This window comes from Hydractinia symbiolongicarpus, chromosome 9 (genome assembly GCF_029227915.1).
Source record: "Hydractinia symbiolongicarpus strain clone_291-10 chromosome 9, HSymV2.1, whole genome shotgun sequence".
Lineage (NCBI taxonomy): Eukaryota > Metazoa > Cnidaria > Hydrozoa > Anthoathecata > Hydractiniidae > Hydractinia > Hydractinia symbiolongicarpus.
The window spans coordinates 13,983,312-13,995,026 of NC_079883.1; the positions used below are offsets into that span (position 1 = coordinate 13,983,312).

General features: G+C 32.4%; 2 protein-coding genes across 3 annotated transcripts; both read right to left on the reverse strand.

Moving 5' to 3' along the window:
* Positions 1-7,639: 7,639 nt before the first annotated feature.
* On the reverse strand, positions 7,640-8,815 carry LOC130657770 (tubulin epsilon and delta complex protein 1-like). Its single transcript, XM_057460773.1, has one exon. It carries the CDS (start codon positions 8,813-8,815, stop codon positions 7,640-7,642), a length of 1,176 nt encoding a protein of 391 aa, XP_057316756.1.
* Positions 8,696-11,596, reverse strand: LOC130657270 (CST complex subunit STN1-like). Of its 2 annotated transcripts, none has more exons than XM_057460249.1 (5): positions 10,790-11,596; positions 10,323-10,418; positions 9,431-9,583; positions 8,950-9,060; positions 8,696-8,833 (listed from the first exon to the last, which is right to left on the reverse strand). In XM_057460249.1, the coding sequence occupies exons 1-5, from the start codon at positions 10,956-10,958 to the stop codon at positions 8,820-8,822; spliced, it is 543 nt and encodes a 180-aa protein (XP_057316232.1). In that variant the 5' UTR covers positions 10,959-11,596; the 3' UTR covers positions 8,696-8,819. The 2 variants fall into 2 exon arrangements, with proteins under 2 accessions (XP_057316232.1, XP_057316233.1); XM_057460250.1 differs by having other exon boundaries at positions 8,702-8,830.
* Between the last annotated feature and the right edge of the window lie 119 nt (positions 11,597-11,715).

The following is an 11,715-nucleotide window of genomic DNA, read 5'->3' on the forward strand; positions in this document are numbered from 1 at the left end:
CCAGTGAATTCAGCAAGGCAGTTGCAGTTGCATTCAATGAACCAGCACTTGAATGTAACACTGACTCAGAATGTTAAATGTGTAACGGATGATGGAGTTAGTCAAAGAAGAATTAAACGTAACAAAAAATAAGGACAAGACAATTTAGATGGTGACACTAGTCCCAGATAACTTGTCCATTATGGGTTGCCAAAATCATATTTTTTAATGTGCAATGCTATACTGTTTGAAAAGAAAAAGGGCTGAAGACAGAAAAAGGTATTCAACATTTCCATAGTAAAATCTCAAGACTTGGTAAAAGTGAGGACACCAAAAGCTTACGTATTTTTCATGAGAGGAAAAAAGTGAATGTGCCAAGGTATGAAAGATTGCATTTTAATTAAAATTAAAAATGGAAGAAGGCAAAAAGTTTAGAAAAAACTTTTTGTTGCTAACATCTTATAAATCTATGCCTGTTTTAAATGCGAGTATCCTGACATAAAGTTAGCTTTTCTACTTTTGCAGTTTGAAGACACAATTGGTACACTCCAGTTGGATGTGCAGGTTTTCAAAATGTTTGTGTTTGCACCTACCACCAAGCTGTAAAGTTAATGACTTTACCCATGAATCCTTCACTAGAATACAAGGACATTTTAAAACTTTGTGTATGTGACATGTCTAAACAAAACTGCACACTTCACTACTGCGCTGTTTGCCCTGAAGTTTTAAGTCCAAAGTTTAATCAGGGATTTAATTACTACTCAAGTACACACCAGAGTGCTCCATAAAATACAAGCAATTAAATCGAACCGAACTTGTATGAATACGAAAGAGTTTAAAAAGTATTTAAGACTGCGGGCATGTTACATTACTATGAGAAAAGAAGAGCTTGTTGCTCGTGTATTTTCTGCTGTTGAAAACAACGTGCAACCAGTGTTGTGGAGTGCTGAGGCTGAACGATTTTGCAAGAAGAATATAAGCGCAAATTAAAATTAAAACAAATTGAAATTCCTGATCCTTATCTCATCATTGATGGTTGGATAAATGAGCAAGATGGTGTTAAGTTGTGGCCAATGGCTTTATTTTTACTTTACCACTCAAGAGAGTCAACAGCAAATTTTGTGTATTAAAAACCGAGTGCAGGAAATCTCGAAATATCTGTAAAACTTACCGCAAGTTACGGTTAGTTTTAGAAACAAAGATGATAAGATATGGTCGTGCAGTTGAACATGCATGGCTGGAATGAGCGAAACTTGCAATCATGTTGCAGCAATAATGTTTCTTGTCGAAGCTGCAGTGAAGTTAGGACTAACCAATTAAACTTGTACCAGTACAACTAATGCACAGTTTCCCTGTCATAAAGAAGTTGTTCCTGCTAGAATTACGTCTTTATATTTTAACAGAGAAGATTTTGGCAAAAAAAGAAAAAAAGAGGTCTACACACAATTAAAATTACCGACACTGTCTGACAAGCTGTTAGAAAGGTTGACCCAGAAAACAGCAGTTTCAAAGGCAAAAGTTAACTTTATGAGAGAGGTGATTAGAACAAATATTTCAAAACCACATGACCTAATGAGTATTGACGACATCATATTGATGTCAAGTGGTATTGCAAAATTCAGCAAAAACCTCTCCAATATGACACCAGATAATAGAAAGAAAATTGAACCTAACTTATAGGCTAAGTTTAAATAAAGCTTGGTTTGACTTTCGAAAAGGAGTTATTACTACTTTAAAATTTTATGACGTACACACAAAAATGTCATGGTTAAAAAAAAATGAAAAAGGTACAGTCACATAGAGACCACATTAATTTGTTATTCATTAATAATGATTATAATTTTATGTTATCAAATATTTTAGCCGACGGTTGGAAGTTACAAGCTACAAATGTTTGTTTTGGTGCAAAGAATGATAGTTATGGTAAGTTTACATTAAAGCATACTGGCATCATCACAAAGTTGAAACTTAACCCTACGGGTAAAGAAGTTACGTTGAATTGGGCACATAACCTTGGTAACATTGGCTCTTGTTGGGGATGTCATATTATCATAAACAGTCGATTTATACCGCAATCACTGACAAAGACAATACAGTCATAATTCCGATTTCAAACACGCATAATAATTACTCTCTTTCGGATATCATCCAAACTCAACATATCTTCAATTTAATGGTCTGAACATACCAGATGTGAAGATGAATTACGAATTTGGTACCTGTTAGATTTAGGAAATTATTCTGAGAATAATAACGGAGAATGTACAGACATGTATGCTGTGCTTTATGATTAACTTAAATATTTGCAACAAAATTTCAGTCACATTCTTTTAAAGTAACTTGGAAATTTACTTAAAAGATAAATGAATTCCTGTCATTCTAAATCTTGTGTGGAAATTTTGTTTGTTGTAAATTTGGAAATTTAGCTACGTTTTATGAAGTATAAAGCACAAACATAAGAGGATATAACAGGCGCTGAGAACGAGGTAGCGTTCATAAATTTTTTAGTTAAAATGTTGTTGTTTGACCCTAGATGTTTTTTAAATTCGACTTTTTGAATCTTAAAAACTCTTAAAGTGATTTTTAAATAAATATATATAGCTGCGATATTATATAGGTAAAAAAAAGCGATAGCAAGCACTTATGTGCAGTTTTAGAAAGAATTGAAGAAAAATTATTGGCTAGAGCAGCTTTATGCTCAAATATATTTTTTAAACTAAAAGAAACCTAAAGCTAATTTTGCCATAAAAATCAAATCCAAGATTTCGATTGTCTTGTAAATCTACCTTAAGTTGCCAAAATGGATCCATGACATTCTCAGGCCAATTATTGTTGTCTTGTGAAATGACTGTATGGCACCTTATGCTCAAAATGTCTAAAAAAGATGAGATAACTGTAGAAATTTTAAGAATTCTATTCTAGGCTTCTTTTTAAGTTTATTATATATTTTAAGATTACACTTGAAAAAAGTGGAAATTATGTAAGAAAAATACAGAGACATGTATGTGGTCTGAAGATCCGACCCTGAAAGCTGTATGAAGCATCAAAAAAAGGAGATTAGTTTACGAAAAAGCTGCTGAATCAATTAATATCCCGAAACACACTTGACAAATAGTTGACTGGTCAGTTCAAATTATTTATTAAAGAAAATTTACATACAAAAATATTGGGCCAGTTCTGCCCAAATAAATTACAGAAATCAAAAGTAACATGATGTAATGGTTCCGAAAACCAGAGTACTGCACTGAATCGGATGTGTGGACTTAACTGCGAGACAGCATTAAATTATTTCCACAATTTGGAAAATGTTTTCCATATTAACAAATTTCTAAGCACACCAATTCAATACAACTGTACCCCACTTGGAATTGAAGATTGGAATCTAATTACCTTGGTTGTAAAAATTAGTGCGAGACACTTTAACTTGAGAAAACGAAGCATAATCATCATGTCATAAAGAAGTTGTTCCTGCTAGAATTACGTCTTTATATTTTAAGAGAGAAAATTTTGGCAAAAAAAGAAAAAAAGAGGTTTACACACAATTAAAATTACCAACACTGTCTGACAAGCTGTTAGAAAGATTGACCCAAAGAACACTATCCGAACGGCAGTTTCAAAGGCAAAAGTTGTCGTTATGAGAGAGGTGATTAGAACAAATATTTCAAAACCACATGACCTAATGAGTATTGACGACATCATATTGATGTCAAGTGGTATTGCAAAATTCAGCAAAAACCTCTCCAATATGACACCAGATAATATAAAGAAAATTGAAACTAACTTATAGGCTAAGTGTTAATAAAGCTTGGTTTGACTTTCGAAAAGGAGTTATTACTACTTTAGAATTTCATGACGTACACACAAAAATGTTATGTTTAAAAAAAAAATGAAAAAGGCACAGTCACATAGAGACCACATTAATTTGTTATTCATTAATAATGATTATAATTTTATGTTATCAAATATTCTAGCCGACGGTTGGAAGTTACAAGCTACAAATGTTTGTTTTGGTGCAAAGAATGATAGTTATGGTAAGTTTACATTAAAGCATACTGGCATCATCACAAAGTTGAAACTTAACCCTACGGATGAAGAAGTTATGTTGAATTGCGCACATAACCTTGGTAACATTGGCTCTTGTTGTCATATCATAAACAGTCGATTTATACCGCAATCACTGACAAAGACAATACAGTCATAATTCCGATTTCAAACACGCATAATAATTACTCTCTTTCGGATATCATCCAAACTCAGCATATCTTCAATTTAATGGTCTGAACATACCTGCCAGATGTGAAGATGAACTACGAATTTGGTACCTGCTAGATTTAGGAAATTATTCTGAGAATAATAACGGAGAATGTACAGACGTGTATGCTGTGCTTTATGATTAACTTAAATATTTGCAACAAAATTTCAGTCACATTCTTTTAAAGTAACTTGGAAATTTATTTAAAAGATAAATGAATTCCTGTCATTCTAAATCTTGTGTGGAAATTTTGTTTGTTGTAAATTTAGAAATTTAGCTACGTTTTATGAAGTATAAAGCACAAACATAAGAGGATACAACAGGCGCTGAGAACGAGGTTGCATTCATAAATTTTTCAGTTAAAATGTTGTTGTTTTTTGCCCTAGAGGTTTTTTGAACTCGACTTTTTGAGTCTTAAAAACTCTTAAAGTGATTTTTAAATCGCAGCTATTATAGATAGCAAGCACTTATGTGGAGTTTTAGAAAGAATTGAAGAAAATTTATTGGCTAGAACAGCTTGAGGCTCAAATATATTTTTTAAACTAAAAGAAACTCAAAGCTAATTTTGCCATAAAATCAAATCCGAGATTTCAATTGTCTTGTAAATCTACCTTAATTTGCCAAAATGGATCCATAACATTCTCCAGACCCATTTTTGTTGTCTTGTGACTGCATGGCACATCATGCTCAAAATGTCTAAAAAACTTTGTTCAGCACCAAGTGTTCAAGATGCTGCTGTTTAAGCATACAATGATAATGCAGTAGGTGTTTAAATTTTTTAGAGCGATTTTGAATTTGCGTTTGGACAGTTGGCCAACAGATGTCGTTTTAAACTAAAAAAAAAGTTTCCATAAGAAAGTCAGCTCAGAAATCATCAGCGTTCAGTGAAAAGGAAAGCAACTAAAAATTATTAAAAAGAAATTCTTGGATAAAGGCACCAAGAAGGTTGCGGGAGAATTTATTTAAATTTATATTTATTAATTAAAAAAAATCTTGTATTACGTTTTCTCCATTTTATATATTTTACATATTTTGTTTAGTAAAAATGCTATACTTTTAGAAAGGTAAGTTTGAAGAGTTAACCACATACAATGTTCAACTAATCAAAATTTGACTATAAATATTTCTTTTCATAGGTCTTACAGATATGCTGCTTATAGGCAATTTTTCGCACTGAAAGAGTGTGAGACGAGTAACCCCACCACACCTTTTGTCAAACATTTCCCTCAGACACGCACCATTTGAACATGAGAATTGCACTAAAAAACAATAAATAGTTTTCTCAGCATTTACATTTTGACCAATTAAATTTTTGTTTTTTATTTTTATAATTATTTATTTTAAATTTTGCTTAACTGAGTCATAGCTGCTTTCAGTATTAATTGTACCTTTTATGAAAAAACTACCTTACAATTTTAATTTCATGGATAGGAAATAATGGTTGATTTTAGCAGGAACTTAACGTAAGTGTTTTATCCCTCCTTTTACTTGCAGGTATCACAAACAATATTTGAAAGATTTTATCAACCTGTATGGCTAAGCGCACAACCTAGATTTCCTATCACAGGACTAACAGCGTAACTGTGTTAAACAGTACTTTGTTAATTTTTCTGTCAACCGGATGTTGGTTTATCAAAGTGTGCACAGTCACTCCATGAGAACCAGGAGCTGCGCAAAAACGTCAAGTAGAAATATTTTACGGCACTTAAGGCTTTTTTTTAGCCTTATAGTGTTGATGCGTCCTTTAAAGGCCAAAAAATGCCTGTCGTGGATGCCCTTAAGCAGGTAACTACGATGATGCCTTTCTACACGCGTACATGGAGGCCTTGGGAAAGCTTGGTGCTTCCCTATACAGCTTTGCCACGCATTTTGGTGTAGCAAAGAGTTGTGCAACACAACATGCTGCAATGCCTTCCTGAATTTCCCAAATTTTATGGAAAACCAACAAAGTCATCTTACATGGATGCCTTGTGCTTGCAATTTGCAAATCACAAGCTCGTAGAACCATCATACGACGAAAATACGACGATAATGGTCATGTCAAGAAATCCAGAAAAAAAGAAAACGACATAAAAAATGTAAAGAGGTCAGTTTTTATTACTACGGTTGTTGTACTTTCTTAGTTGTATTTATGTTTCTACAATTTTTTATTTGCTCATTTGTCGTAATATATACAGCAACGTCATTGAAATTATTTTCTGCTTTACACTCTCCTCAAAAAACTGTGTAAGTAACAATATCAGGGTAGTGCGTTGCGGTAAGTGACTGCGTTGACATCAGTGGTGACCCCAAGAGTGACATTTTTCATAAAGGTAGCGCTTTGCGCAAAGTGAGTGTCGACATCGGTGGTGACCCTGTCAAAGGAAGGGCAGGGCGGGTCTGGCAGGGTTCTTTCGAAGGAGTACCACTAGGTGAAAGGTTTCAGTGTGTGTGGGATTTAATTTTAATAATTTTAGCTCATAGTTCACACTTTTTAGTTTCTAACGTTTAAGTTGGTTTAAGTGAGAATATTTCAGCTGTTTTAGTAGACGTCAGGCATTTATTCCACCCACTGCTACAATATGGAATGGCTTTCATAAAATAATGTTAAACATCGATATTGAAACCCTTCGAAGGCTAACTTTAACATTCAAGAGCTTGAGCTGCAAAAGATTAAGTCAGTGGGATTAGGTCAGTGCTGACAACTTGTCTGTTTAATTGCACATGATTAAAGACTACCTGAAAATAGCATTAACGCAATGTCGTTTAATGTATGGTTGTGACGGAGAGTTAAGATGACATAAATAAGCGCATCAATACATGGTGAGAAGCTAAATGAAATTCTGTGACCAAAGACAAAAAGAAACTAGTCTCCTGTTTAGGTTTCACAGCAGAAAGTCATGAATTTTAGACCAAATAAGAACAAAAGTGAGTATACGAGCTGCAAAATTAAATGAGTTTTTAAAGAACTGAATTAAGTGACATCATTCATTAATGTGCTGTGACAATTAAAAAAGAGAAAAAAAAGACTTGTTTTATACACACTTTAAGTAAGCGTTTATACCACAAGAAACAATGTCTGTTCCACTTCTTGATGTTTTGAACTAATGTTCTTTATTTTTTATCATTAGTAAAAATATTTGAAGACTGAAAAAACCCCAAAGAGTTTTAGAAAAGACAACACAAAAAGTAAAAATAAAATATCAAATTGTAGATTAAATAGACATAAATGCAAGATTTGCTTTAATGCCTGCACTTACGCTTAGCACAAATCAATCAAACATCGGCTAATAATTCTAAGATAATAGTAGACTTAATTGCAGATCAATACAAAACCACAGTCCGCAAACAACCAGGTAAAATCAATTTATAAACTATCAAATGCAATCAGAATGTTTATAAAAAAGTATCATGAAATTAATAAAAAATCTACCTTCTGGGAACAGGCAAACAAACTAAATTTGGATATTCTTTATGTAGTAGGTCAGATAACCACAGTCTATTGTTCTCCTGCATCTTCTTTATTTCCATCACCAAATTCTCCAGAGTGCCAACATATTTTTCTGCAGTACCTTTTCCATCTGATGCAACAAGTTTAGCCATTATTATCTCTGCAATGGCATGCCTCATAATGGAAAAATCTTCTTTAATCACTAACGCATCTCCTGCAGATTCTATTTTATTGCGTCTTTGATCTCCTAATATAGCCCCAAAAAGTTCAATGAACTTATCTGATTCTGATACAAGTAATGCATGTTTAAGTCTTTGACTACTTGTAAGTTGCTCAAAACTCGTGTTGACCGTTTGTGTTTGGCCACTTGCAACACTGCTCATCCATCGCCAAAACACAGTTTCATATTTTATCCACTTCAGGTGAAGCTTCAGCAGCATATTTTGTTTTGATAACATACCAACTAACTCTTTCTGCAATTTCAAGTTACCTTGCAGCAAAAATTCACACAGCGATATCGAAGAAAACATTTTGTTTGATTCATTGCTGTTTAACTCCTTGAGAATAATTGAATTATTACAACAAGCTGCCCTTTGTACTAAATTCTCATACTTTAAGATGGAAGAGCGTAGACCACGCATAGCAAAATCGATTTTTTTCTGCAATACGATGACAGCATTAAAATCTTTGTTTTTCAGTGTTTGGATTTGCTCATAGCAAACTGTTTCAGGAGTCAAGACAACCAGGCTATCCACTAACATACGCTTAACTTTCTTTCTTAATGAGTGCATCAAATTAAGTTTTACCAATAAAAATCCGAATATCAAAAGTATGTCTTGACTTGAAAATTCAGTCTCAGAGCAATTAACGAACTTATATAAGTGTGGATAATCAAGTTTATGAAGAACATACACCAACACGTCTTGCAAATAACCAATACGAATTTCAGTTTCTTTCTGTAATATTTCGTGCAATAGACACAATAAAAACGGTGTTGCTTCAGGCTTGTTGTACTTAGCCTGACGAAAAATATCCGGGCTAATCTTGCTGTATCCATGAAGAGATAGTATATGGGATAATGTCTCTATCACTTCCTTTATATTAAGAGGCTTACTCCCAGCACTCCTTTTTGTTCTGGTTTTACTACTATCCATTCGTTTACTCATGATCTGCTGAAAAAATAATAATATCAAATTCGTTATTGTTAACCCTCAGTTTTTTATACTACTTTTCCCAAAAATCATTGTCTTGCGTATATATGCTTCCATGTAAAATTATAGTTGCTTACCAGATGTGTTCTGAAACTCCTTTGGAAGATCAAATTTTTGTTTATAAATCTCTCGACACTTTATTACTTCTGTCCAATGATATATTTCCAAGTTTGGATCAAGTTCCAAAGCTATTATATTTTGTCAAGGAAAAAATACTTAAAGATCAGTGTTTATGCTTGATGTGGATGCAACACTTTCAAAAACCACTTTCATCACAATGCAGAAAGGCACATTGTTTTAGTTCGTTTTTGATGGTTTTTTGATAAATAATAAAAACTGACTTGCTATAAACCAAAAATATAGACAATAAATAACATCAATCCTTATATAAACAGCATTGTTGTTAAATCATTCCAGTGAAAAACAAAAAGTGCAAACAGCGGAATTTATAAGGTAAAATAGCTTTTGACTCAATGCTCAATTACACAATATATAATACAAAAATACATAAATTTACGTTTTCCATTTTTTGTAAGACATCAATGCAGAAAAGGATACTAAGTCTGTCTACTCTAAGTTCTCTCTTTCCACGAAATATGTTCAATTTTCCACAAACTGACACAAGTTGACCCAATTTATGTGAATCCAATTCTTCGTAAATAGTCTTGTTTAACCAAACACAACACTGAATCACTCCAGTACCATCATCTACTATAAAAAAAAGAAAGACAAAAACACATTAAATGATGGGAAAATAATATATACTTTTATAAAAAATTATCCAAGATCCATACACGTCAGTAAAATTCTGAGCAGTTGTCACTTGTTAAATTTATCAATATTCGTTGGACAGATCACATACAAAACAGTAACTATAATCTCTAGTTTTATTTTGGACAAGCATAAAATTTAATCACTAATGTAATTCAACGAAATAAATTGCCATATGGCAAACTTTTAGTAATGGAAGATCTTGATAACATAAACAACCTAGACTGAAGGTTGGCCGTTATCTTTGAAAAATGTGCATTGACTTTCCCAAATACTAAACACCAACAGTCAAGTGCACAATCTTAACGTTGTACAAAATAAATGTTTACTTGTATGTTTAAAATGTTATTTTCCATTTACTAAACAGTCATTCAAATTTTAAAAATTTAAATAAACAGGGTTTAGACCACTTAAGGATTTATAGAGAGATCATTGTCGTAGCTAGTCTGGAAAATTACCAGTCTTTTCTACCTTATGTATATCTCACTAGAAACTTCCATTCAGCATAAATCATGGGCTGACTCACTGACTTACTTTTACTAAATTATTTAAAAGATCTTTTCTGGTAATCAAAAGCATTGTATATACTGGCTTGAAGGGTAATAATTGCATAGTCAGGTGTTAAAAGAAAAAGCAAAGAGTATATTTTAGCAGCAAAACAAACCCCTTAAAGCAATACCTCCAAATTTGATGAATAATTCTTTTTGCTCAATTCTAACAATGCAGCCAACGATTGCAAATCTTGTCACAGGATGTCCATACAATGCATAAACACCTGAAAACACAGTCCAATTACTTAAAAGCATGTTGTCCATTTGACTAAAATAATGCGTTTTATAAAGATTAAAAAGCATATAATATAAAAAATTAACTTAATTTGGTGATCCATTAGAATCTATTACAATAAAAAAAGACAGGAAGGAAAAGTGGTTAAAAAGTTGATGGTATATGCAGCACGACATCACTTGCATTTATACAAACATAGACCATAGAATTTTGAGTCACAAGTCTAATCCTAACTAGTAAAGTTGTTTTAAAATATAACTTATTATTCATTTGTACTGTTCACCAGAGAACATAAGTTTTGATTTAGACAAAATAAAAAACTTTCAAGTATTTTTTTTAACATAGCAACACACTACATACCTTCAAAGTCAAGCACCTGTGGCAATGTGTGAAGTTGAGATATGAACAATTTTATACCACACCGATGCAGAGGATCTAATCCCCAAAGTCTAACAGGAAGGTCAATGGAAACTACAGGTGCACTAGTGGCATTCACAATTGTGTTATTTTCTTCTTCATGTATATCCATAAATATCACCAAAATATTATCGTTTTACTATAATGATAGCATAGCAGAGCTTTAAGAAAAGAAATAAAATTTCTTGTGATTTTAAACTCAGCTCCCGAAATTACAGTAAATTGATCACAGAACTAAATTTAGCAAAAGTGTGATCTCTAACAATCACACTATTCTACTACCTGAAGATATCTTTAAAAAGATCACAATGTTTTGCAATAGAGAAACACAAGTATCATTTTTTAAGTTTGTAAACAACAACACCGAAAATTGAATATTTTTTTCAAATTTGAAATTCTCAAATATGAAAGTAATTCCAATTTACAGCATCTCATTCTTTCTTTCACAACAATGAACAAGTAAGGACACTTCCAATAAAATCATTTTTTATTTACAATACATGAAGCTATAGTAAACACATATCTCTGGAATTCACTAATATCAATCCTTGATAAAAAATAAAAAATATAAAAATTTACATGCATTAGACAGCCAATGTTGGCACAGCAAACAGAAAATGCAAATATATCACGTTTGTCTAAAAATATGGTTTCTGGGCAATATGGGTGTTAAATGCTGCAGGGTCTTAAAGAGTTACCATGGTGGGGTAGATGTTTCGGGCTTTTATATCATGAAAAATTAACCATTTCTTATTATGGTTTGCTTTAAACCTTGAATTACAGTCTCATTTTACAGTTACTGAGCTGTGATGTGTGGTAGATTTTTAAGCAACAAAAATATAGTACAGTTTAATATGAATTAAATAAAT

What these genes read in the sequence shown, in the direction of transcription:
- LOC130657770 (XM_057460773.1), bottom strand. Translation starts at nt 8,815, where the DNA reads ATGGATAGTAGTAAAACCAGAACAAAAAGGAGTGCTGGGAGTAAGCCT.
- LOC130657270 (XM_057460249.1), bottom strand. Translation starts at nt 10,958, where the DNA reads ATGGATATACATGAAGAAGAAAATAACACAATTGTGAATGCCACTAGT. An exon ending in ACAGGTGCTTGACTTTGAAG is followed by an intron (nt 10,419 to 10,789) that starts GTATGTAGTGTG and finishes CTGTGTTTTCAG; the next exon opens with GTGTTTATGCATTGTATGGA. An exon ending in ACTTAGAGTAGACAGACTTA is followed by an intron (nt 9,061 to 9,430) that starts GTATCCTTTTCT and finishes AAAATATAATAG; the next exon opens with CTTTGGAACTTGATCCAAAC.